Raw genomic sequence first — 27,500 nt, 5'->3', positions numbered from 1 at the left:
CATTTATCAGCAGTACATTTTGAATTGTATATTTATGGCACAGTGCACTTTTCATAGCTGAAAATTAATGAACATGCCTCTCTCGTAACAAACAAGCACCTGTGCTGCATAGTTAGTAATCGGAAACAGATTTATTTTTATTAGTGTATATGTGGGCAAAATTTTTATTTTTTTTAAACTATGGTATGCTAAAAGCTTGATTATAAGCACATATTCTGCCAAAGGAGATCTTTGTTTTATAAACTTCTCCTTATAATTTCTGCCTGTAATATTTTCTTTTCAGATTTAGTGATAATGCCTTCATATAGAATGTAATCATTTGTTTGCAGAGCATACTTGTCTTGACAAATCAAGTTCTGAGCTGTTGCCGACCACTATTATAACAAAATGAAAACCTACAAGAAATGAGGAACACAGAACTGAATATTTAACCATTTCAGCTAAGGAGCACTTCCCAAATATCTTTTCATATCACTCAGAGCCCCAGTCAAAACCTGCACTGCCTGCATCAGTTTGGACAAATTAATCCCAGAGATGAACCCTTCCTATTTCCTAATTCATCAGTTTTCTTTTTTATTATATAAGCACAGACTTTATCCCAGGAATCAAGTAAAGATTCAAAACAACAAAACCTATATACATATTAAAACATGGTCCTGGCCTTTAGCTTAACCTTCATTTAAGTTCCTACTTGCTGAAACTCTAAGAGGTCCAGAATTCCAGCACAACAGAAAAAGTACAGTCATTCTGTGAAGTCTGCAGTACCTCACTCATTTATTGCTGAGTATAAACATCTCCTGGCACTGGCTTCACATATCTGTGGCCTTGTTCCTCCCTCCATGGCTCCTTCACAGCCCATGGCCTGAAGAGGCTTTTTGGGGGTTAGAAATTGGAACAGAAAGAACAAAGACAGTTTTTCATCCCCCAACTATAACTGAACTAGACCTGTGTACAACTCAGCACAAGACACTTCAGCTTATGATAATGCCTGTAATATTACAGTCAAATAAAAGCCTTGTCATTGATAATGGTGGCAAAAGGGGTAGCTTATTCATTTGTACTTCACAGACTATCTGGGTGGAAAACAATCCCAAACTATGAAGATAATCAAATATTTCCTGAGGTGTTAATTTGGGAGCCTCCATTTCATTTTAGTAGACCACAACTTCAAATCCAGACTTGAATATAGACTCTTTCATTGAGCTCTTTAATCAAATTCATTTGTAAATTAAGCTACAAACAACCTGTCAAAGCCCATTAAGACACCTGAACAAAACTCTCCTGCAGTATGCACTGTACACCATCAAGCAGTATAGCACATCAAGCCTCAGATCTGCACTGCTCTTCTCTGTGGCTTTCTGCAGGACTGTTGGATGCAAACATCCCATTTCCATGGCCTACATCAAACAATTTTATGTTTGTTACTGAGATGGAAATACTAGCACAAGAATATAGCAAAAAACCAATTCCATTGTATTCATCCAGCTAATTGCCACCTTGATAATTTTCATTATATATCCCTTATGAGTTTTATACTCCCTACAACCTTGGGAACATACCCTGAATGGGGGGAAAATCAGCATTATTTCATGTCATCTATCTCACTCCACAAAAACACCTACTTCCAACAAAGAAGTATTTCTCAGTATTTCAAATATAAACCAACCTATTAACAAACACAGTAAGGAAAAAAACTATGTATTTAAGTAGTACTTAAGTTTCAAAAAAAACTTTGTTGAAGTAAAAATCATAGCTGATGCTGAAACCCTGCAGCCCTGACCTCCAACAACAAGCCTGAGATTAATTGTCAAATCAGTTCTCTCTCTTTCCTGGCTGTTGGGAGTTTGACTTCTTGCAGACACGTTCAGGAAAAGCACCAGGCACAGCTTGTTTGCAACCTGGGCCACCAGACACAGAAAATCCTTCTAGTACTTCACAGTCACAATCTCATTTCCACCAGCTCCTCATTTCAAAGCTGTCCAAGCTCAGAAACTCAGCCCTTTTCTCAGCGTGGTACCAGAATGGGAAGGGAACAAAGTTTTCCATCTCTTAACACTGAGAACTGGGTGATGCTTTTCACGGTCCAGTCACAGCCCAGTGTGTTGTTTGAGCTGCATTTTTGCTTAGAGCTCAGCGAAACCAGGATTTGGTTTTGGGAAACTTATGTGCTTCATGAGTTGTGAAAGAGTCCCTGGGTTAAACACAGTAGGGTTTTCAGAACACAGAAGCTGGGAATGGAAGTAACATGTGGAAATTTTGGAGTCTTTGGGGAAACATGTACAAGGCATGCCTCACTAATAACTCACTATGAACAAAGGCAAAATGTTCCTCTGTGTCAGTAATGATATCTTCTCAGTTTGGCCTTTTAATGCTGATGTCAATAGAAGCCTCATTCAATTTTAAAGGTAGAATATGTTTCAGTAATTTTTACTGCAATTCTCTACTATATTTTATAGCAATAATGCTGTTACAGCTATGATGAACTAAGGACATAAACACAGCAGAATTTGCAAGAAGCAACAGCTTATATTAAAACTTAACTAATACCAAAACAGTTAACATAACCTGAAAAAGTAGAAATGTTTTTCAGGTACAAATTCTTTTTCAGGAGCAGAGCAAGCAACAAACCTCAAGCTCAATTACTGAAGCTAAACTCAAAACAATTATTCCCAGTCTACACTTATCTCATATTTAATAGTGTTGTTTGGTTTAAGATTTTTTTTTTCTTTTTAAGAAACAAATTCAATATTTGTTTTTAGGGAAAAAATAACATTAAGGAAATAAACTATTTGTTTACTTTTCAAGATATCCATTATAGCAAACAGGGAAGCATGGAACTCAATGTACCTGTGAAGTGATTCTGCCATGGCCAGCACTGTGCTACTGTGGTGAAGGACAGACCTATAAACCAACACAAGTCTGTCCTGCACCTTACAAATGTTGTGATAAAAAGCAAGTTTATTATAAAGGTCAATGTCAGAGGCTAATAATTTTTTTTTAGTGGGAATTTAACCATGATGCCACTGATGACTCAACCCCTGACAGTCATCTTTTAAAAACTCCTAACCATACATTTCTAAAGAAATACGGGTTTGTGTGACACACCTTTCAGTGCCGGAGCATACAGTTAGCAGCTGAAGAGAATGGACAATTTGATAAGTACAGATAATACCATGCTTATTTTAGTGGTATTTCTGGGCTTTTGGATAGTTGGGTGCAAAGATATTTTTGACCAAATCCTCTAATTCATAATTAAATAAAGTCCCCTTAATTTTAAAGGAGAGTACATTGGAAATGTTTTAGGTCAGTAAAATTAAAAAAGCTTAACTCTCCTTATCCAAAGGCCAAAAGGAATCCTGAAAGGTTTGCATACTCAAGTCTTCTGATGACTATCCATGAGAAAAAAAAACAAACAAACACAACTCTACAAAACTTCTATTATCCCCAGTATGAATTTACTGTTAATTGAAGTTTTGATAACTAGTGATAAAGTGGGATCTAATTCATCTGCTACAAACTCAGAGAATAGTATTTGGATGCAGTTTGAAATAGAAATCACCAACTATCCTGTTTAAATATTAAAAACCAGAGGGGTGGGGCTCAGCTCAGCTTTCCTGAGCTCAACACACCACAAACCACGGCACTGCCACCATTTAGCTTTTGTGCACAAATGTTTATCCACAGATCTCAATGCATTCAACAAAGAAAGCCCATCTGTATTTTAGAACAGCAGGAACTATAAAGACTACATAAATATAGAATTACTTACCTGGGCTTACAGAAAAGTTTGTGGAAAAAAGAAGCTCATTTGATTTTATTCCCAATCCTATCCCAGCCCCATAACATCAACAACAACCCTGAAGTAGACTAAAGTAAACCTAAATATTTAAAGCTATATGTTCAACTCATTTCAGCACATATGACCCGACAGACTAAAGGACGAACATCACAGGTAGAAGCTATCACACAAATCAATACTACTGTGCCACTCCATATATAGATTGTTATAAGAAATCCACATTGCAAGACACTTGCAAAGTTACACTGAATAAAATATTTATAATTGCAGAGTGGACTTGACAAAAATGAACACCTTATTCTAATATAAAAAATACAATCCTTATTCACAGGCTGTTGTGCAGGTACAAAATGATGGGCCTCTCTATGACCTTGTTTTCTAAGCTTTCCATTTTCTTGCTTTTATCAAGTACCTCTTTGTTCTCAAAAACTTCTCAAGGAACATTTATTGCAGCAATTCCCAGTGGTGGGAAGTTCCATCCATTGGCAGTGGTCTTCTGCATTGTTCAATAAGAACCCCACAAAACATTGCTGTTGCATCACAGAACAGGAAAAGACATTTCCAACTATTTCACTGTAAGTCCTGGAAAACAGGAATCCTTAACATAAATTCAGAGGGAACTTTAAAACATAGAAACTACCAGGTAAGACAAGTACAATCTATCAAAAGAGGAAAGATTTTCAGATCCTAAATTTGGGTTGGGATGACAGAAGATGGAGAGGCTTTGAGTCTATCTTCAGATAAATTTCCCTAAGAGCTTAATATTTTCATATAAATTTAAACACTTTTATCTTAATAGAATACAAAGTCCAACAGAGGTTGCAGCAGGTATGTTTACACAGGCACCTCTTCACCTGTCACAGGGACAGAAAGCAACAATTATTTAAAAGGATCTGAAACAACAGAGAGTTAGAAAACAGAGTAAGAAAAATGGTATCAAATTGAAACTGCATGGACAATTTAGGCTTAAAGAAGGTAATTACACAAAATAAATTATGGAAAATTCTCCTTCTGAGAAAAGCAGGGCATGGTCTTTAGTCTGACAAGTGGCCAAACATGTTTCTTAGCCTGCTGAAAAAAAACTCCTGTAGCACCTGAGTCTCATAGCACTGGAGCAATCCAGAGAGAACTGGAATGCAGTCTGTAAATCACAGCACACCTGAGCACAGTTCCCAGCACTGATACCATATAAGATGGTGCCTTTTGTTTCTTTGATCAAGAGTCAAGACATTTGTTCTAGATCCAACAGTGCAGTGAGATAAGCCTGTAACTTTAGGCAGGATGGTTAAAAGCATGTGATTTTTCAGAAGAGCTCACTGCCTGGCAGCTCTGCTTTTTCAACTGAAAATAAGATTCTTAGTTCCTTTGATTTCAGCTGCTCATCAGTACAGTGAATCTAATAATATATATATATATATAAAGTGGGAAATATATTATAAATATACAATTAATAAGGTTGAGTAACAGTCATCTGTTGAGTAATACTCTCCACTAAAATTCTTGAACCTCCCCTTCCTATTTAAATAATGAGATAACCCCCTGGATTTTATAGGGTAACACTACTACATCTTGAAATTATACATCACCCAGATGCCTTGATGAATTAAGTTCAGCATCCCTGGTACCAAGCAGTCATAGCACACACACTGATGTTATCATCTGTCAGTCAGCCTTACTCAGGGTGATCTCTCACACTGCCCTGGCACCCCCTCACCCATTTGGTGTACCCTCATCTCCTCCTGGGCCTCCTGAGCCAGCCTGAGGGAGAAAGTGCTGCAGCTCCTACTCTGCAGAGCATGACCCTGCTGCCCAGTGCAAGTACATCAGTCCTGGGAAATGAGAAGGCTGAAGGCAGCAGAAGCTTCTCTTTACAGTTATTTTTGTCAGAGAAACTATACCTGAAAGACCTGAGAGCATATTCTGCTCTCAGAGCAAGGAGCAGAAGCACTCAGAAGTAGTTAAGGAAATTTTCTATCCACCTTGTCTCCCCAAAAATCTGCCTGCTTTCATCTTTGAGTAAACTGGAGCCAGCTCACCAGCTCTGGTTTTTTTTCTTCTCAAAATACTAGCTTTGGGTACTCAGGACTCTCAGATATAAAGCTGGGTGCTATTAAAGTGTTTATTTTTCAACAACTGTACTGCACAAAAAGATTCTGAACTTGGTTTTCTCCCATCTGTAAGTCTAATGCTGCTGTTCCTGTGCAAGCAAAACCCTCCATTCAAAATCAGTCATGTTCTCTACTTTTTATGTTTTATTATGATCAAAATGCATATTTATACCATTACATAAAACTCATAGAATATGTAAAAGGACATAACCACAACTGCAGTAAAAAATGGACCAGAAAGGACTTCTATGATTTAAACTAGCAAGTGGTTTAGCTTTTTTTTTTTTTTTTCAGAAAAGAGGTCTCACAATGAGTTTTCTTTGTCCCTTAAATGAGACAATTTCAATGTAGTAGTTTGCTGTGCTCTCAGTTTGTGTGTAAACGATGTAACAAAGCATACAATTATTTTTTCTCATGGGTTGTAGTGGAAAGCCTGAAGGACATTTTCTTAAATTTGATGCTTACCTCTTTCCCCAAAAGGTTATTTCTCTTTAAAGTTAAAAAAAAAACCCAACACAAACCAAACCAAAAAATAAAATAAAAATAAATGGAAAAATAAAAAAAAAAGGAGCTATATTACTGGTAACAAAGGTTTTAGCATCCACTAAAATGTCAGCTAAAGTTGCCAAATAAATACTTACATGGTGCTGATGATTGTTTATTTAGGAAAAGGAGATTTAGCTGCTCACATGTTCATTAGCACACACAGAGAAATGGATGAAAAATTCTTCTGGTGCTTAAAACTGATGCCATGGCCGCTGCTTACAAGTATTTCTAATACACAGTGGGTAAAAAGTGAATAATGACCAGATTAAGATATTAAAGGAAAGCAATGATTGAACTTTTTTTTTTTTTTTTAAATGAAGCAGCCAACAAAAATGTCCCTTCTTTTTTTCCTGGTTACTCTATAAACTCAAAATGCTTGAAGCAGATTGCCTGTTATTTTAGCAAATATGGTGAATTCTGAGTGTGCCTGTGCTTTTACATATTTGAGTTTTGCAATGATTCAGGCATTATTGCTCTGTAATAGGTGTGGCTGCCTTTGAAATGTAAGCTCACAGCTTCTGTAGTCAGTGAACCATTGCTGATAGGGCTGACTAGTCAGAAGCAAAACTGGCTAGTTATGAAACTACTATAGTATATTCTTTATCTCATACACATTTAAAGGATTTACCTATCTATCCCACTGCAGACCTACTCATTGAGTAGGAGCCAACAGCATATGATTGTGTTAATTAATCTGCTATTGTGAGTAAAGGAACAGCTGCAGTGGTCTCGTGGATACGTTGTCAAAGGAAAACAATGTAATGTTAAGCTTCTGACTGCATATTCTGTTACAAAGGAGGTTTACGAGAAGTTAAATTCATAAATCACAGATCATTTTTATAATAATAATAAATATCATCTGACCTTTAAAGGAAAGGTTTTAGCATTCTTAATTTCAGTTTGAAATATGTTCTGAAATACGATACTTAAGCTTTAACCCAATTCTTTGTTTTGAAAACAAACATTCCCCAGAAATGATAGGAAATGGTAGTAGCTATAGAAATGACCTCTGACTGTACTAGATACATGCCATTGTAGTTTTAACAAAGATCAGAGCCCAAAATATCAAGTTAAAAGAAAAAATTGTTGGCTTCCATCCAATACCTCTTCTAATAAAAACACAATTTCCAATATTATACAGAAATGCAGAATGAAAGGAACATTCATTACAGGGAAAACACTTATTATTTACATAGGATTTTATCTTTTTTTTTTATATGGAAAAGGGTACAAAAAAGACTTTTTCCTAAGTAAAATAACATAATCACTTTTGTGATTCAAATCTACCCCCTACCAAATCCTTTTGGACAGTATATACATCAATCCTTTCATAAACACCCAAGTGGTGACTGACCCAAAAGAAAGAACAAACAGGATTTTTTTATGGCTGGCACTTAGAATATAACCATAGAAAATTATGTTAGAAATTCAAGTAGGAAAAGTTTCACAATTCAAAGATGCCTTGATTAAATAGGAACCTTGTGCTATGGCCAGCATGATTTTATGAAAACACCTTGAGAGCCTTTTAATTCAGAAGTGAATTGCTTTTTGAATGAACAGTGGAACATCTGATACAATCCTTGTTTTAAATAACAGGGACCAGATTCTCAGTGGGGACAATCAGCAAATTCCATTGGCATTTATATGCTTATGTCACTTTACACCAGCACAAGTGCTGGTCCAAAAAGTACTATCTGTCAAGCAAACATGTCAAATTATAGAATTCTTGCTTTGTTTTGTTTATTTCCTTTTCACAGTTGTACTTGGCTTTATTGGCATATATGCTTTTGATTAAATTAGCTGCTATTTTATTTTTCTTAATCATTTCTGTCTGTCATCTTTTTCTTTTCTCCTTACTTAAAAAAAAATCTGTTAAATTTGTGAAAACTAAGACCTAATCCAGACCTCTGGTACATTGGAATGATTGATGATTTCAGAGGAACTATGCCAGTTTAAGTCTCTACAACATCCTGGCACCAAAAGAGACGTTTCACTTCAAGTGGAGTGGAACATATAAGAAAGTCTGAAGTAGCTTTATTTACAATTTTAAATATGATTTAAAACAAAAAAAAAGAAAGGAACATAATTTAGATATGAATCACCAGTGTACAACTTGATAACCCAGCAGTGACTGTATGGCTCCAACAACGGATTTCAATCCAACAGCAGCCTCCAAGGGAAGAGAATATTGCCAGAAATTAGGACCCCAGTGTTTTAAGCCCAGGAAAGTAATATCTTCCAAATTAAAGGGTTGTTCAGAATAAGAATCATTTTGTGGCTCACAAAATGCAATATGACCTGTGGTTACCTCAATAAATTAATAAATCTAATAATATCTGTGGATATTCTTCTTCTTCAAAGTAAATTCTGGTATTTGTACACCCTGTATCCCCCAGAAATAATATATGAGTTCTTGAGAACTGTCACCTGTATTTGGGCTTGTACACACTATTATTTAACAGATCTGGCTATGCTTTATTAAAATATCATCATGTACCTACTTTCTGAAATACACATAAACTACTCACCTCAGCTGTGTAGAATTGCCAGTTGCTTGAATAAAATCATTAAAACAACACCTTGTAACTTCAATCAGACTCTGTGAATCCATGAGCATCAACAGTAACTGGGTTGATGACTTCAGTGAGGTTGATTGGGTTGGGCTTTCATTACTACTTAGTATTAGGTTTCTCTTTCCAAGTCAAAATTGTCAAATAGAACAATTTATAGGACTTTTTAAAACCTGATTAAAACAGTGCTATGGGATAGGACTTAGTTTAATGTTACCCACTTTTTTCATTTGACAAAATATGCCATAATTTTGGGGGAAAGCATATTTCTATTTAAATAGGAAAGTACAGCTTTTATTAACAGTACAGTTCCTTTCAGGTTAAGAAGAGAAGAATGCATGGCAAGAAGCAAATTTCCTAAATTTCCATAATGGATATCTAAAAAGTTCCCAGAAAATAATTGAAATTAAAAGGTACATTGGAATAAATATTAAATTCAGTCAAGCTTATGACTGGAAGGCCACCCATACAGCCTCAGCATCAGATATAATGATATTTTTTACTGATGTTCTCTTTCCTCAGAGATTAAATGAATCTACTCTGCCAATTAACAACTGATTTTTATCTCTGAACCAGTTTCTCCTGGATGTTAACACAAGTTCATTAAACTGATGTGTGTTCCTCTACAACCAGTCAGCCAGTAGGTAGTGAACTTCCACAAGGTGAGAGAGTATTTTATGATCCCTTGGATAGCCAGAAAAGCAAGTAAACTGGAGGTGAGATTAGGTAACAGCACTTCAACTAACCATTTGGTTGTTAACAATTGCTAAAGGCCTCTCCAAAACACAGAACATCTTAAATGGAAATAAACTTAACACCAACTAATAAGAGAGACATCTACCCTTTAATTAATGGAAATGTGAAGGGTGTTCTAGCAATCTGAACATTGCTTATGGTTATATATCAGTCAACATATCAAATTAAAACTATTCTAGGAGATTCCATCAGTTGTCAAGTTGAACAACTAGTACTGCTTTAGCCATCAACCTCAGCAGCCACTACTTACTAAAGCTGCCTGGTTAAAAACTCACACTAATTTCTGTTGTAATTGCATCTATTTCAATGTACTGGACACTTGCCATTGTGTGACAGAAAAAAAAATGGTCTCAGCCAGTTCAAGAAGAATGATGCAAATATAGAGTTATCAACCTACTTGATAGCAGATACAATACTTTTACTTTGAACCTACCCATGATGAATACTGGCTGCAGAAAGATCTGCAATTTTCTAAAAAAAGAACTACAGAATCCAGCTACAGAAACTCAGTATAGGCTAGCATATAAATCACTAGACTGAAACTCAGGAGTTGCTCCACTGGCTCTTCCACTGGAATACTGAATGACCTCAGGCCAATTCTTTTGTATTTCTTGCCTAAGTTTTGCAAACTGTTGAATAGAATTAGCAATATTTTTACCTCTGCTCCAATTGTTTTGAGATTTATCAACTAAAAAAAAAAATTAGTGTAAAAGTTAGCTGTTTATGTATTAAACATGGAGAAACTGACCCAGTGGTGCTGGTTAAATATTTTTATTTTACGAATAGTTGAAATAATGTCTTCCTATAAACAGATCTGTCCATCCTGGAATAAAACACAGATCTCTATAGAAAACATCAAAAGACAAGGCAAAATAGACTCCAAAAACAAAGGAGCATAAGATAAGAAGTGTGATGAGAAGTGGACACCATCTACAAAGAAACATGCATGGAGGGAAATCTTTAAAGCTTTTGAGTCCATACTGTGCAGACAGTCAAACAGACTTTCCCAAGACGTCCTCTAAAACCAAAGACAGCAAAGTACTTGACACACTGTTAGTAGCATAAAGATGCATCCATTTCTAATGGCTGACTTTATACAGGTATCCAGGCATTTGAGCAATTAACTAAATTTGGCAAGACTTATAGAACTTTACTGTACTTATTGTGCATAGTCCTTACTTATAAACCCTAAGACCTGATCACATCATTAGCTAATACTTCTCCAAGAGTAACTACTGGGAAAAAATTTCCTCCCTAAAGGCCCTCTCAGCAATAGGACACCTGATTAACATCATGTGGCTTTTGCCAGTACACTAGGGACAAAAACATATTTAAAAGAAAATCAGCAGGAGGTGCAACAGTTACACAGGTACCAATCCCTAGTATAAGCAGTACACAGAAATACAGAGGTAAACAATAATAATGTGCTATAAAATGAAAGGAAGAACAAAGATCCTCACAAACATCATCTTTCTCAAACCAAATGAGATTGTAGGAACTGCTAATACCATACAGAATATTCCACCTAGAGATTGATGGTTAGAGCCTGCTTACATGTGGTGAAAAACAGCCATCATCAGCTAAGAGTTGGTTGGTAGGTATAAGAATGCACTGGCTTGATGGCACGTGGGAACTATGCCCTGCCTCTGCTGTGGCAACAAAGTCAGTCTTCAAACTCAGTGGCTTTCAATCTGAAATCTCTCCTCAGTACAAAAATAAATAAATAAGCAAAACAAACAAGCAAGAGAGAAAAGTACCAATCGGTTTAGACTCTATTCACCCCTCATCCCAAATGAAGATGACAGCTGTGAACCACCAGTAGAATCATGAAAGGACCAGGATAACCTATCCACAACTCAGTGGCACACCACATCCAGGCCCTAGAACAAAACATCTGATGGGACATTAGGAAGTTCTGTCACTATGCAGAGTCAACTGGAACCAGATCCCAAACAGATTTCTTCAGCCATTGGAAGCTCTGGCTGATTGCTGAATATCACATCATACTAAAAGTAAATAGCAAAATAACTAAGAAAATCTTCTAAGGGAAAGTTAAAAACCTTCCCAGATTTGAAACTGAACACATGGAAGACAGGAGAAGCATAAACAGTGCTTCCTTCTGAGACTGCAAGCAATGAGTGACAGCAAGACAGACACCAGGCAGAATGCAGCTTCATTCTTGACAATACAGAATTAAAAACCCCTAATGTTTTTAACAGTTTTCAGTTAACTCTGGCAATGGAAGTCGTGAGTGAAACTATTAAATGTGCAGTGCATGATCAAAGACTGTCAGTATTTCAGAAAGAAACAGATTAGGGGGTTAATGCTGACCAAAGCCTGAACTCCCTAAACCCTGCGATCCTTCCTTAACCAGGTAAACTCTGTTAACCCTGGTTAAAGGCTTGTGAGACAAGGTCAATACAGTTGAGACCAAAGTTTAAGCTATTCAGTATCTGAGGCCCAAAGGAAAAGGAAGGTTATGAAGACTTATTTGAAAGCTAAAACATGTAGAGGAATACTTTTTTAATCTAATTGTCTAAACCAGTAGTTTGAGACTGCTATTGGCACAGATGCCCAAAAGATCTCCGAAACCTTAAAGAAGAGTTGTGAGGCAGAAGACACCCTTTTCACGAGGTGTTAGGGCAAGAGAAACAAAAGCTGCTGGCTTGTCTGCCTTCTGACTTCCTTGAGACAATTCTACCAGCAGATTTTACAACTAAAGCAGATTTTTGGTAGACATCAGATGTTTCTGACAGGAGTCACAGTGCAGGGGACTCAAGAGGGAGCAGCCTGCAGTACAGCATGCTTAGAACTTCTTGTCTCCTCTGCTCCAGACTAGTAGATTGTTATAAAGCAACTGTAGACCTAAGTATCCTTAAATATAAATGCATTCTAGTGAAGAATAAGAGAGGTGGCATGTCAGAGCTGAGTCTTCAAGGGCTGAGCTTTACAGACTATGATTTTGGACAGATAGCAGTGAAGCAACCACAGTGCATGTTTCCTGAACATGTCATGTGCTATAAGTGGGACACATAAGATCAATGATTTGGTAGCTTCCCATCCAGTTGGAGGGGACCATACTGCATTGTCATTTTGGCTGTCTGTTTTCCTCTTGTAGCTTGGGTTTAGAGTTACTGTATTCCAGACACAACAAAATACATAAGGGCAGTCCCCCAGTTACATCCATTTACAGGGAACACCCTTCCAGAAGACTGTTGCCCACCACTCCAGGTAGCATAAAAAAACTGGGACATGTCAGAAATTCTGGATATCTGCTCCTACAAAGCATGTTGAGCTGGACTTCCACAGCCAAGACTTCCATTTTTATATGATGCAGCCAGTATCACAGGAAAAGCAAGTATTTTCCACACATAAAAACCCCCCAAAGTATGGTATTTTGCATTATTCACTTACCTCATTGTTTTTTAATATTTTCACCATTGCATTATTAACTCCTGTAATAATACCATTTTATTTAGGGTATTCTCATCATATGCATTAGAACACTCATCTTCTAGAACTATTATTCATGGGAAAATAAGAAATAAGGGGTAAAAAGCTTCCTTATTTTTCCAGCTTAGTCACTAAGGGAAAAAACTAACTACATCAAAACTAACAAAGCTGTCATCTTGGGTTAAAAGACAATAGAGGCAGATTCTGCCAAGGGGGCATGCACAGATCTAGAACCTGCAGATACATAACCACACCCTTTGGATCACCAGTCAAAACATGGTATTGAAATAAAGTATGGTTCTTTCCATTCTATATCTATTATTGCAGAACAGTCCTTCAGTGTATGACATTGTCTTGTCCCCTGAAGAAAGTATTTACAAGATGCTCCCAACTTCACAGTAATTTTATCAGAAAATATATATATTCTAATTTTTTTTAAATCTATTTATACAGTAAGATAATTCTTAATGATCTGCGGGGAAAAAAAGATCCAAAAGGAATTTTAAGTGAATAAATTACAACAATGTTATTTAAGATTAATTTTTTTTAATATTGGTAAGCAGAGGAAAGAATATGCCTATTCTTAATTTCATTTGGTACCATGATAAAGTAGAAGCACTGGAGAGTAGTAATCGCAAGAGTAATTTTAACTGCACACTATAATATGCTGGAAGTGACTTACAATGGCATCATTATGCAAAGTCTATTATATTTGTCAAAGCCTTTTAAGTAACAGCAATGGAAACAGTGAGAAGAATAGCAAGATGGGCCATCAGATGAAGGAATTATATTCTGTGGAAAAATCTTTTTTTGAATCCTCTCGTGATAGTTTTAATTTTAGTGCTTCTATAAGGAAACAAACAATTGTACTGATTATATGGGTCAAGGCTTATTTTTTAAGAGATAACACCTTACCATGTGAAATTACAAATTTGTAAAACAGTGCAGAACCACTCAAGTAGCTATTCTTAGAAAACAAGTTTCTTATCTGATCAAACATTTCTTGATACCTTATGAAGAGCAAGTCAAAGGACATTAAGAATCACAGAAGAGAGATTGTTTAAAATACAGGAGACCTAACCACTCATCTGGATTATACTACCCAGAATCATTACCCAAATGGAAAAAGCATGTCTCTTTTTTAAGTAACATTAGTACACAGTGATTTTTTATGGCATCAACCAGAAAAACTATTCTGGCTTACCAATCACAATACTTTCCTTCCCAGCTTAATATCTCTGCAAACCAGTACCCCAAAACAGCTTCATCCAAAACACTCATCCTACTGATCAGAACTTATATTAAAAATGTCTTAAATGGATGGTATCTTGCTATGTCTAGATTATCAATGTTTAATGTAAACAAATACACAGAACATAAATACTGAGAGCAATTAAGCAGCAAATCAGGAATTCAGATCTTTGAGATCTATGCTTTAAAGACACTTGGAAGAACTCGGTATTATTCTTTCTGGAAATTGTTTTAAAGTATATTGCAAGGAGACAAAGTTAATCATATCCTTAAATCCTTTGGAAATAGAGTAGGTTTCAGAGTTTAAAAAAGCACTGTAGTGGTATTGTGAGAAGCAACATTAATAGGGTTACAATCCCTCTCAGTTTTTGAAGTCATGCTCCCAATGCTACATACACAGGTGTGCTCCTACCTTTTACATTTTGGAAAAACATTGAGTCTACCAAACAGTATATTTGAAGTCAATATGTCCATAACCAAAGAAGTTCCAGTCATATGCACACATGAAGCAGCAGAAAAAGCTTTAAAAATTGGACTTGCTAAATTTTAAAAGTCAAGCCAATTTTTAAAGCTTGACTTTAAACACATAAGAGTCCCTCACTTCTCCTCTAACATTCACCTGCCCTCAAAAAGACGGAGGGGGTTTTAAGACAAAAATCTTTTTTCCCCTTATTTAAAATCTATACTTCTTGTTCAACTTAAAAACAGGGACAAAATTAAACTTTTCTTAATGAAAAAACTACTGGTTATATGCACTACAAACATCAACAAGTACTAAAAACATCTTCTAGATTTCACGGTCCAGTTGTCTGATCCAGAATACTAATTTGTATAATGTACAATGTATAAACAAAGTGAAACTGCACTGTAGAAATCTGAAATGCAATCTCGACAGTTCTTAATTTACCTCTTAGGGCCCAAATCAGGAGCTGAGATCTGCACTCCATGCTCTTCTTTTGGGTATAGCAGACTCAAGTTGTGGAAACTTCGCTGAGACAGAATAAACTATTTCTATACATAAAATAAAATAATGTGAATTAAATATATCTGATCTTGTTTTCCCTTATATCTAGCGCTCCTGGAAAGCTATGTCAAAATTTGCATTCAAGATGCTGACCAGTAATGTACGTTTTAACTTACTGTGGCAAATAGAACTTTGTGCCATATGGCTGATTAGAGATATTCTCTCTCTTTTTCTTCTCCTCTAAACAGCTGGGTGAGTAACAACAAGCAAAAGACAGTCAGCAGCTGCACACTGTTATCATTACTTTGATACTGCTTGAAGGAATCTAAGCCTTCCACAGGTATGCACCTGAGATTAGAGGCAAAGAATTTTCCTCTCTAAATATGAGAGGAAGCAGCTATGGGAGTTATAATTATGTTTTACAGGTGTCATCAGAACAATGCTTCCAAATTTTACCCAGAACAAACATACTCTTTTTCTATTTTGTGATTGAATTTTTCAAAGACCTTCAGGGAAAAGATATTATTGTACAAAGGCAACAACAGTGAGTAAATAAGTATAAAGGCAAACACTTCTATTGCAGACTTCCCAACTTTATCTATTTCACCCATGCAACTTCAGTAGTTATCCAATAGGATCTGCAAACAGAGCATTAACCGTTCAAGCTCTGTGTTTGATTACTGTCTACCAGGGATTCCCAAGCTGGAATTCCACTGCACCCCCCACAGCTGGCAGAGCCCTTGTTGGTAATCAGAGGACAATTAATGAGCCACGTGGCTCTGGCTCCTCATAAGTCAAAAGATATTTGGAAAGGATAATGGCTGTAGGAACTTCACCTAATATTACTTTCTGTGCAACCAGTGTTTTAGTGGCCACAGGAATGCCTGATCTGGAAGAGTATCAACTGCAGCTAAGTGGGAACAGGGAACTTGAAACAACAGGTGGGACATGTTGCATAAGTAAGGAAAACTATGGACACCCCCCTGGGCCACACAGCACAGCTTCCCTTCCAGCATCCCATCTGAAGGGGAGTGTAATTCATAGCTCTGAGGGGTAATGCATTTTAAGTCTTCCATTGCTGTTTTATTATAAGTAAAAAAACCCCCACAAACTACCACAATCATAAAGATGTTTATGAGACAACTGCAGTCAGGTTACCCCTTCTCCCTGAGGAAAGGGACCCCACCTGTGGAGGAAAACAAAGCAAACACACTTTTTTCAGTTTTCTCCTACAGGGGTTGGGGTTTGGAGATGATCAGGAGAATTTTTTCGGCATCTTTGGATGTTGGTTCTTCCTTCTACGTTAAATAAGTGCATGGCAGGAATATTAGCCAGAACAGTACAATTAAGAGAAAAATACACTATCTGTAAGAAAAGCTAATCTTTTTTTTTTTTTTTTGCATGGTATGTTTACACTTACAAAGACTTGAGGCTAATTCTCCTCCAGTCATCATACTAAAACTCACCACTAGAGCTATGTAATCAGTCACATGATTAAGAATTTTGGAAGTTCATAATAAATGATGTGTGAAACAGCACAAATCAAAGTAATACTTGCACAGATTTCACAAGCAACTATATTGTGATCTTTTCTCATGTAACTCATGAATAGGAAAATAAAATCCATTGGGTATATAAGGTTTCCAACTAATCAGGGAATGACAATTACAGCACTAATTGTGGTCTTTGTGAATACTGAAGGTCTTTTTCATGCACACACATACATTTTCTGGACAGAAACCACCCTTTTATTGTTGGAAAGCACCTAGAAATCTCTGGACACTACTCTACCAGCAGCTGTGTTATTTTTCTTTAAGTTTAAATTATTGCACATGGCTATCGTTGCTAGGTAGGACTTGGCTTCCAGCATTGTAACAGTGATGGCTGAAGTCTGGGCTGGACTATGAAACAAGCAAAAATTCAGAGGTGAAAATTACCTCTGTGGGGGTGGCTTGCATTTGTTAATGCCTTTTTAAAATTATCTTGGATATCTGCTTGAGCAAGGTATTGCCAGTCTCTGCTCTCCAGGCATCCTAGCACTTGTACTCTTGTTGCTTTCAAGTTCAGTGTCACCAAGATACTTTCAGGCAACAGATCATCTAATGAAGAACAATATGATGTCAGTGTGTAATGACTTCTTGAGAAAAAGAGTGATGTTATTCAGCAATACAAAGAGACAGTCTCACTTTCTTCTCAGATAAACAACTTCGTAATGAAAGATTGTTTAGAGGTAAAGAAAAACTGAAGGAAATTTAAAGGGGCATAGCAGCCTGTGTGTTAAAAAAACCCAAACACCCACATTTTAAATATTAATAACAGACAGAGCCACTGATTCCATTTCTATTGACAGGAAATTAAAAAATAAACAAATAAAAATTCAGATGAGGATTTAGAAAAACATTATCCAGTGACAGACACCAAAGAAAGGAGTATTTCACAAAACACAACATTTACAGAAAAGCAGTCAAAATCATCACTGTGCTCACGTTTGGCTCCAAATTGCTGCTGTAAACTCACATCTGATGTAACTGATTAAAACATAGTAGATGGCACTGGTATACCAAGCAGAACTAGAAGTTTTAAACTACAAACGCTACAAGAGCGTACCTTGATATCTACACAATTCACACCAGTCAAGCAGTATCAGGAAGGCTTGAAGTGTACCTGCCTTACATTTCTTCCTAGTCTAAGTCCAAAAAAAGTGCGAAAAAGTGTTAAACATCTGTACTGTAAATGCAAATCAGGTCCAAAACCCTAAAAATCTGTGTATCTTTAGTTCACTAATGCCACCAGTACTCCACGTGCAGCAAAAAGATGGTCATTACAAAAAGATGCCATGAGCAATTTTTAAATAGAATCCATTTACATTTACCAGAATCTTACTGCTAGTCTTGGTTTGTTGTTTTTTGGGGTTTTTTTTCCTAATAGTGCTAAATAGTCACTTGGGAAAGCCTGTTATGTACAAGCAATGCACACACAAGCTTAATTCTTCAGCAACTTCAGACAGGAGTGTAAAATGCAAGCTGGAGTCCAAAGGCAAGGAGGTAGAGCTCTAGTAAATCTGATGCAAAGCCTAATCCGTCTTTTGTCTGTACAGTCTGTGGAATATTTGAAAGGGAAGCAAATACACGAGCAAACATTGCATGTTACTTGTCTCAAGGGAAGTTCCGAATTTCTGTTCACCGACCCAAACACAGATAATCAAAGGGAAGACCTTATATACCAAAAACTTCAGAGCAGGTCACCTATTTGTCCATATCTCTCCTCACATATAGGTTGCATTCCAGTTTATCAGCAGGCTATGCTATAAAAGAGTCTAAGAAAATAGTAGATGCAATATTTACACCAGCAAAAACTATTTCTAATGCTAGTTCTGTGCACGCTCTCTTTCAGCATGCAACGGAGTAGATGGACAGCTTTTGTGGTTTCCTATCACTCTGAAGCACAGTGCCTCTTTCCTGGTGCACAGTCTTGCAAGTTTTTAGAGCAGTGACATTCCTGCTGCTGGCACTGTCACAGGCCAACAAGCCCGGTTAGCTCAGTGCTAACGCCTACTGAGCTCGATCACCGGTGTGAGACGGGGTCGCACTGACAAAATACCATACACAAACCTGGAAGACTCTTAGTTCACACTCTTGCCCTTCTAATTTATACTTCAAAAGATAATAATAACTGGTATTAGAACAGGGAATGACTCTATTCTTACTTCACTATCACTTCTGACACGGTAACAGAAAATGAAATAATAAAATATATAAAAGAAACACCTACACAATAACTATTACATGCTCAACAGCAAATGGTCAGAACTGTACAGTGTTGCTTTAAGACAGTGAAGAGTTAATGAGACTGGTTGAGAAAAACATGAGCTGGGCCTCTTACTTATCTTGCACCTGGCTTGAGCAAGACCTCAGAGGTCTCATGGCCCAATGTTGTTGCAGTGAGGCACAGGAGAACATCAAGCCTCAGCACCAACCAATAGCCACACTCCCTTCACTGTGAAAAACAACACTTGTTATAAATCTGTTTCGTTAAGGAGATAAGGATGTGCACAAAGAGCCTCTGATGAAGGTCAGAGAGCCTTTACTGCCGCCTCAGTACGTGGAGGAGGAGGGCCAAAGTGTTTATTCTACCTCTTTTCTCAATTATAAATTCTGACTGAGTAACAGAGACTCTCATTAAGCTCCATTAACATATTAACTTACACATCCCTTGGGATTCAAAAGAAGGAGAACATGGGATCTACGACACATATATGACCAAAGTCACCAAAACCCATCATAACACGAGATTGTTTCATCCCCTTGGAACAGACCAAAACTTATAGTATAAAAGGGGAGCTTCGGGGCAGAACAGGCCAGAAGAGAAAAAACCTTTGGAGGAGGAAAACACCTTTGGAGAGGGAAACCACCTCTGGAAGGGGAAAACACCTCTAGAAGGGGAAAACACCTCTAGAATGCGAAAACACCTCTGAAGGGGGAAAGCATCTCTGCCTGCTCAGGATTTGTCAACAGACTGTCTCTCTTTCTCTCCTGAAGGGACGCCTTTAGGTGAGTTTTGTGCCTCCAACTGTGTTGGAGTATACCCGGGAATATTCATCATATATATATATGTGTATATATATATATATATATAGTGCTATTAGAATCTGTCTCACTGTACTTTCTGCTGCAGCACACATCAACACTCTGTAGCCAGTGCATTTATCACCAGCAATCCTGAACCTGCTTTCCTGTTGCTTCAATAAACCTTCAATACACATTCATGAATCTGGATCATGAAAAGTCCTTATTGAACAAGATCAGATCTATATTCCTGGATTGATAACTGCACTGCTTCTGCATCTGTGCTCATGTAAGTTCTTCTTTTGAACTCGACCAGCCCTATAGGGATTATTGACTATAATCAGAAATTAAGCCCAGCCACACCCAGCCCCTCTGATCTCTGAGGACCAGCTGGACTTTAAGGGGGTTTGTTTTCTGCTGAATACCCATACCCTTAATGCAACAACACTCATCCTTCCACAGTATAAATGTCAACTGATGTTTGAGAAAGAGTCCACCTGTCCCACAATTTCTTCATTCAGGAGCCAGATTAGAAGGACACTCGTTTTCTGATGGTATCCTAAAAGTAAAAAGCTTATGCCTTCAAGGTTTGAGTACAGTTGCAACCTATTTCATTTAATCCTCTGTCTTCAGTATGATTTCACATGTGCAGCTGAGAACCAGTTTTATGCATTTGATTAAATATAATTAAAAATATGACTAAAGAAGCCACTTTCTCTACTAAATATAAGGAAATTACATAAACGAATCAGCTCAAATGTGGTTTTCTTTGTTTCATTTTCATTCAAGAATTTACAGAATTATTTTAAATTGATCTGATGACTCTCACATTGTTTCTGTTATACTACCTACTCATCAGTGACTGTTACTGAATAGAACCCAGTGTCTGAAATGGTCACTATTAAAGAGTCTGCCCTACTTAATTTTTTTAAAAACTGACCTTTGGTATATTTATTCTCAATACAGTAATCTTAATTTTGTTTTTGGTTTCTCTCCTATGGACTTTTCTACAAGCACAGTAACAATGAAAACAGTTTGAAACACTACTTCCTCTACTTGCCAAAATTTACTCTGCAGTTTAAGAAAGTCCTGCTACCTAAAGTCTGGTATTTTCTTTGGCTATGGAATCTTTTGAAATTCTGACTAGAGCTGTGAAAACCCCCATGATGAATAAGCACAGTAGTGCAGTGTGTTGAGGATTTAACTTCAAAAAGCTTCGCATGTTTTCTAGGCTCACTAGCCTCATCAAGCTAAATTCAAGTCAGCAGTGCTGTTCAAACATGTCAGGAAGTAAAAAAATACAAAAATGTTTAATCAATCAGAATTCTTTCAACAGAAGGACTGTGAACTTAATGCCAGTCAAGGGCAGAAAATAGCTAAAAGCCTAGTAAAACAACAACTGGATCACACACTCACCTACCTTGTAATTGTGGTGTCTGAACATACAGCTGGGCATCCTTCTTCCACTGTAAAAAGTTATACTTTGTAAACACCATAAACTGCACATTTTATACTACGAAAAGTTTTAGTTCTGGCCAAATTTGGCTGATAAAAGATCATGTCATGTAATTTTGGGGAAAAACAATATAAAACTAGTGCCCTACACACTCTGATTCTCCATTGCTTTGCACAATCGTTTGTATTTTTGCAAAACACACGTAAATTAGCACAAAGTGCTACTATTCTGATGTGTCTTTATTTCCTTCTGTTAGGGGAACAGGTTAAAAGCAGAAGACTGGAGGGAAAGACTGTAAATCACCTTGCAGCTGGGAATAACCCTTGATAAACCAGTGTGAACAGCAGCCAGTGATCCTGTGGTCTGGACTGAGTTTAACGGTGCCTCTGTCCCTGCTCATGTGCCTCTGCCTGGGCGTTGCTTCAGGGATCCCCCCGTTAGTGAGGTAACAGAAATAAATTTACTCTTTGTGTTCTAGCCAGAGTTTGTGTCTGTCCCTGCTGCCTGCCTGTGCCGACTTACACACAGATCCAGGAGCAACCATGCCATGGCTAGCCAAAAAATCAAAAAAGCTGAGAAAGCCGAAAAAGCTGAAAAAGTCGGGGCCTGGGGAGGCTGTGATGGTGAACCCCAACATTCCAGGATGGCCCAGTACTGAGCGCTGGACCCCCGTGGCCACTTTCCTGGCTACAATGGCCACTCCAGAGACATGGCCTGAAATAGATGACGGGGTGGTGGTGAACCCCCACAGGGTCGAGGTTGCCATGCGCGGATTGCCGTGGAAAGCGGCATCAAAGTCCTCCCGCAAGCTAGCAGGGAGACTGGGATGGCTGTTGGCTACTGGTCTCAGAGCTCTAGACCGTGAAGTCATAGCCCTGCAGAGTAAAGTGAGCGAGCTGGAACTACTCACCTACGCCAGAGCTCGCGACTGTGAAGCCATAGCACTGCAGAGCAAAGTGAGGGAGCTGGAATTGGTTACCTACGCTAGAGCTCTCGAACGGGAAGTTACAGCGCTGCTGAGTAAAGTGAGAGAGCTGGAAAAGGAAGTTGTGACTTTACAGGCTGCAAACGTGATCGCTCATGAAGTCACTACCACTCAAGCAGAGCAGTGCTATGAGCAGCAATGCACTATACAGCAGCTGGTGTCACCTAGGCATAAATATGTGGAAAATAAGGTTTTGATCTCCCAGGTTCGTGCTCCAACTTTGAAAACTTCACGGGATCCCAAGGAATGGGATGGAAATATCTGGAGTGAGTACTCAGATTTTGAGATTGAGATTTAGTCAGAGTTAGCAGACAGGGATGTGGTATAGATCACACATACTTATACTCCAAAAGAGTTTCAATTATCCACTCCTAGACAAGGAAATCCTTTTGAATTAGAAGTAATAATTCTAGATGATATAGCCTTGTGGGGATTGAGGCAGATGAATGGACCAAAAGATAAAAAAAATCTGTAGAATTTTGGTCCAAGGCATTCCAAGGCACTGCTATCTATTTTACCCCAATGGGAAAATTAATTCAAAATACAGCTTGGACACTGCAAGAATCACAGGCCAAGATAGTGTGACTGTACACCTTCAGTACGAAACACAGTGAGGACCAAAAATCCTCCAGATAGTGTCTCTCCCAAAATATTAGCCAAAGGGAAATGGAATTTTACACCAATGGATCCTACAACCTATTAATCTAGATGTGACCATTCGTATAATAACCCCTGACAATACAGTATGGTTCTGTACTCTGTCTATTCCCCTTTATTCTCCATCCTCTGTTAATATCATATTCTCAAGTTCTTGTATTTCATGTGTCTTTGATGATTTCCTGTGCATTATCTAGGGGGGGGTGCATTGGAACTCTGTTATTGGTGTCACAAACCCAACATCCAAACAAAATTCAATCTGAAAAAGGGCAAGCCACACGTCTCCAATCTGTGTGGGCAATTACCCCATCTCAAGTTACCAAGCCTGGAGCAATATTAGCTGAAGGAGCTGGAGCAACAGCATATGTGTTACAGGACAGAGATAACACTCTTCTTTTCCTCCCTTACCACAGGCTGGCTTCTTGTGCTTTGTAGGCTTGTACCATGACAGCATATCTTATATACATTTCTGCAAAATCAATATGTAAATACTTGTGTGTGGTTGTTTTTTACTGTAACTAATGTCTTATTATTCTTTCTGAGAAGTGACTATAGACCAGCTGGCTTGTGCCCTCGTGGCAAGGTTTAACTGGGACATCCAAGGCAGCTGTTGCCTTAAATTTGGGAGTAACTGCTGTATACCTTACAGCATCGATTACTGATGAGCTACGTCGCCCTTCAACATCATAAATGCTGTTCTGAGTTTGAAGGCATGTGTTGCTTTGACCTGCAGAACCAGTTGGCATGGAGGATATCATTCAAGATCTTCAGGACTACATCTAATCACACAACCTGTCGGTGGTGCCTGGTTAACTGGGTGCTTTACTTCCCTGGCAAGAGGGGTGGGACACTTAAAGCATTATATGCTTATATATTTGTTCCTTTTCCCATATGCTTCAAGTGCCTCTGCAGATCTCCTATCCCACATTTCCAGCCCCAGCAGCAGTGGTCTCTTGAGGCTGCAAGTTGGGAGGAACGGGTTAAAAAGCGGAAGACTGGCGAGGAGGACTGTAGGTGGCTCGAGTGACCTTGCAGCTGGGAATAACTCTTGATAAGCCTGTGTGAACAGCAAGCCAGGGATCCTCTGGCATGGACTGGGTTTAACGGTGCCTGCATCTCCACTAGTGCACTTCTGCCCGGGTGTTGCTTTGGGGATCCCCCAGGTAGTGAGGTAATAGAAATAAATTTACTCTTTGCATTCTAGTCCTGGGTTTGTGGTCCTCTTGGTTGCCTGCCCGTGCCAACTCACACACCTACCCACTGTGCAGAGGTGTCAGTGATGTCACACTGTGCATGGGAGTAGAAAATCAGGCCCCACATTCTCTGAAGATACATTAGCACAGGCTCCTGTGAAAGGATAAGCAAGGACACTAAAACCACTGAGGAAAAGAACAATAATGTTTTCAATTGATAATGCTATACATGTTCTTAGTAATGAGTCTCTCTCTCAACTCACTCTAAGTAAAGCAATTGGCATGTTCTTTAGATAGAGCAACAGTACAAATACAGCTGTGTATATCTGACACACAAGCGTTTGATTTTGGACTTGCTGAATGTTCAGATAGTTGATGAGATCACTTCAGTGTTGCTGCATATAAAAAGCAAGGTATCTGTAGCATGCCTAATTCTGATACTTATCACTCTCCTCAATAAACTGGGAACCTGCACCAGGGTCACTCCTGTGCACCTTTTCTTGCCCTAAGATACATTTGCAAAAAATTGCTATTCACCACAGGGAGCTGGGAGGAGAATGCCTGGGAATTGATGGGCATCAATTGTACCCACAGCTGTGAGTTCTTCAGTTTCTGGCTGCTGCAAACGTACTTTCAGGTCTTTTCACAGTTCTTTCAGGGCAAAAGAAATGGAGACTATTCCTTGGTGTTATTTCAGCAGTTTCACTGCCTTCGATTTCTCTCTCCATGTTCAGACAGCTACTGAACCTGTCACCCATATAAAGACAGAGCAGAACACAAAAGATAGCACAATCCTACCATCAGACACTCTTAAATATAGACAAAGTTGCTGTGTCAAGATTTAATATAAAAGCTAGTGTATGTGATGTTTTGGTAGATAGGCATAGTATTTTCCTACCTTTCCTATGTCAGGATTTCACAGCTACCTCTCTGCTATTGCATTGCCCAAGTCATATGTCCTTGTCCTTTTAGTGTCAATGAAAGTGAGTTTGACTTTCATTGCAAAGTATCAGTATGTTCAATGATAAGACTTAAAAGAAACTGCCGAAGAGACAGCAATAGAAAGTGTTCTGCATTTGTCCACTACTACTGCTTGTCTTTTCAGTAACATTCACTTTCATTCCTTATCCCTCTTTCAAAGTTCATTATAATTACACTATAGTGGTCACATCCAAAAAGTCAGCATTTACACATAGGGACTAAATAGTGGCATCTAAGAAACCACGGTATTATTTTCACACAGAGTAGGAAATAACTGTGGTGACCTTGATACCATTGAGTGGTAAATGTGGTTCTATGTTGCCTTAATGTTCTTCACTGTACTGGCACCATAACTGTTTTAAGAAAACAAATAAAATTATAGAATTATAGGATACTTGATAAACTCCTCCCCTTCAGAATTCAGTGCCTACTTTTTCAGTGACAGAATAACAAGGAATATATTAATCATACCAGATATCTACTTGATTAAAGATATATGCAGACATATAAAACCACATATTTAGTTCCATAAGATTAAAATAAAGGCTCTGGAATATACAAGAGAACAGTAACTGTCAACTTTCACTTTGCAATTTTTCCTCTTTACATATATGGCATCCTTATACACCCATCCTTTTCCAGTTACTAATCAAAATCAAAGATGTTCTGTTCTTTCCTTGAATTCTCTACAAATTATGAAAAATGGCTGTTTGCTTTTCTTTTGTTCACAGAAAGCCTTGAATCACCTTTTGGTCTCAGTCAGATCATACCTGGTATTCCATAAATCTCCCAGGAAAGTGTGAAGTATTTAAGGTGGATGCTTAAGACATTTCAGAAAGTCTTTTTGGATTTGCTTCTGTCCCTCTCTGATTAGTTTTGTTAGATCATTAAAAGGGAAAAATATGCAGTTTTTGATAAATAGACTACTCCCCTACCTCAGTGTTAGATAAGATGTGAGTAGACCAGTTTTTAATTACGTTAGCCTATGATATATGTGGTAAGGCATTCCTAAAAATGTAATGAAGAGGTCATCTAAAACAAGACACAGCTAGAAATCAGGACAGAAATGAGCAGGAAGCACAGTTGACAGAAGTAAAACTGTATAAATCCCACTTACAGCCATTCTTATAAAGCACATTTAAAAAATAAGTAGCAGTAACTCTACTGCACATTTTGTACATTTTCTAACTAGGGGGATCCTTAACATTAACACCACAGTGTCTCTGTTGTTCTAGAAAGATCAGAAATGAGCTCAAAACCCCAGACATGGCCAAGAAGTCCTGCCCTTAACTTCTGCCTCCTACACTTTAGTTTAATATTTAAACAAGCCCCAAAGTAAGGCTGTGTCCTCTCGAGGTCTCTGGTCATGCCTGAGGACAGTGAAAGTTTAAGGTACAAAAAAATCCAGAAAGAAGTGGGAAATAGTCTAGAAATAATGAGTGTGTTTCATAGCAGAAGAAAAAGGAGTATCATTCAGGGATGAATAATTCCATGGAAGGAGCAGGGAGAGAGGGAAGAGAAGCCTGCAGAGGCCACATTGGCACTGTGGGAAAGCTGTGGTCACCCCAGCTGGGGGTTGGTAAGATCCTACCATGGCTTCTTTCCACCTAGCATGCATGCCATGCCCACCTTCCCACCTTGCTGGGGTTCAGAAGGCAGGGAGGGAGGGTCTGGGACCCTGCCAATGCCCACACCTACAAATGCCCAGCATTGCCTGTGCATCTCAGGTGGGCCTGTGCTGTGAGAGGCATTTTGGTTCTTCAGGGACTCAGGCTGTCCATGACTGAGCTCCTAGGAATGTCACACTCCGTGTGATTGCCGTGTACAAACAGAAAATACTTAGAATAATAATAACAATAAAAATAAACAGAAAATACACTGGCATATCAGCCTCTTCTTGGACCTCTGCCTAATGTCTCCTTCCCCCTCACTCACTCATATGCTAGCCTGTGAAACTGCAGCCAAGCTTCTGGGTTTTATTTAAACCCCAAAGTAACTGTCCTATAAACTTTGAGACCATCTAAACTGCAGCTAGGCTGGGCAGTAAAGTCTTTGGAAGTACAAGTAGGGAACCTTCATCTGAAATAAGGAAGAGCATTAAATTGGTACCATCAACTAGATCAAGCCACGACTAGAAAAGCTGCCACAAGTGCAGGCTGGGTTTGCTAAGGGACAAGGGTGGAGGGATACTCCACAGATGGGAACTGAGTTAGCCA

At 38.2% G+C, this 27,500-nt stretch overlaps 2 protein-coding genes across 3 annotated transcripts in view; one reads left to right on the top strand and one right to left on the bottom strand.

The window, feature by feature from the left end:
- ZNF536 (zinc finger protein 536) overlaps positions 1–27,500 on the bottom strand; it is a 241,721-nt gene that overhangs the window by 148,022 nt on the left and 66,199 nt on the right. The gene's annotated exons all lie outside the window — the stretch shown is intronic.
- On the top strand, positions 19,545–22,939 carry LOC108641977. Its single transcript, XM_018086183.2, has 2 exons — positions 19,545–19,997; positions 21,725–22,939. The coding sequence occupies exon 2, from the start codon at positions 22,011–22,013 to the stop codon at positions 22,749–22,751; it is 741 nt and encodes a 246-aa protein (XP_017941672.1). The 5' UTR covers positions 19,545–19,997; positions 21,725–22,010; the 3' UTR covers positions 22,752–22,939.

The sequence above is a fragment of the Manacus vitellinus genome, unplaced genomic scaffold (genome assembly GCF_001715985.3).
Source record: "Manacus vitellinus isolate BGI_N305 unplaced genomic scaffold, ASM171598v3 scaffold_10_pilon, whole genome shotgun sequence".
Classification (NCBI taxonomy): domain Eukaryota; kingdom Metazoa; phylum Chordata; class Aves; order Passeriformes; family Pipridae; genus Manacus; species Manacus vitellinus.
This window is presented reverse-complemented; position numbering and strand designations above follow the sequence as displayed.

What these genes read in the sequence shown, in the direction of transcription:
- LOC108641977 (XM_018086183.2), top strand. Translation starts at nt 22,011, where the DNA reads ATGCCATGGCTAGCCAAAAAATCAAAAAAGCTGAGAAAGCCGAAAAAG.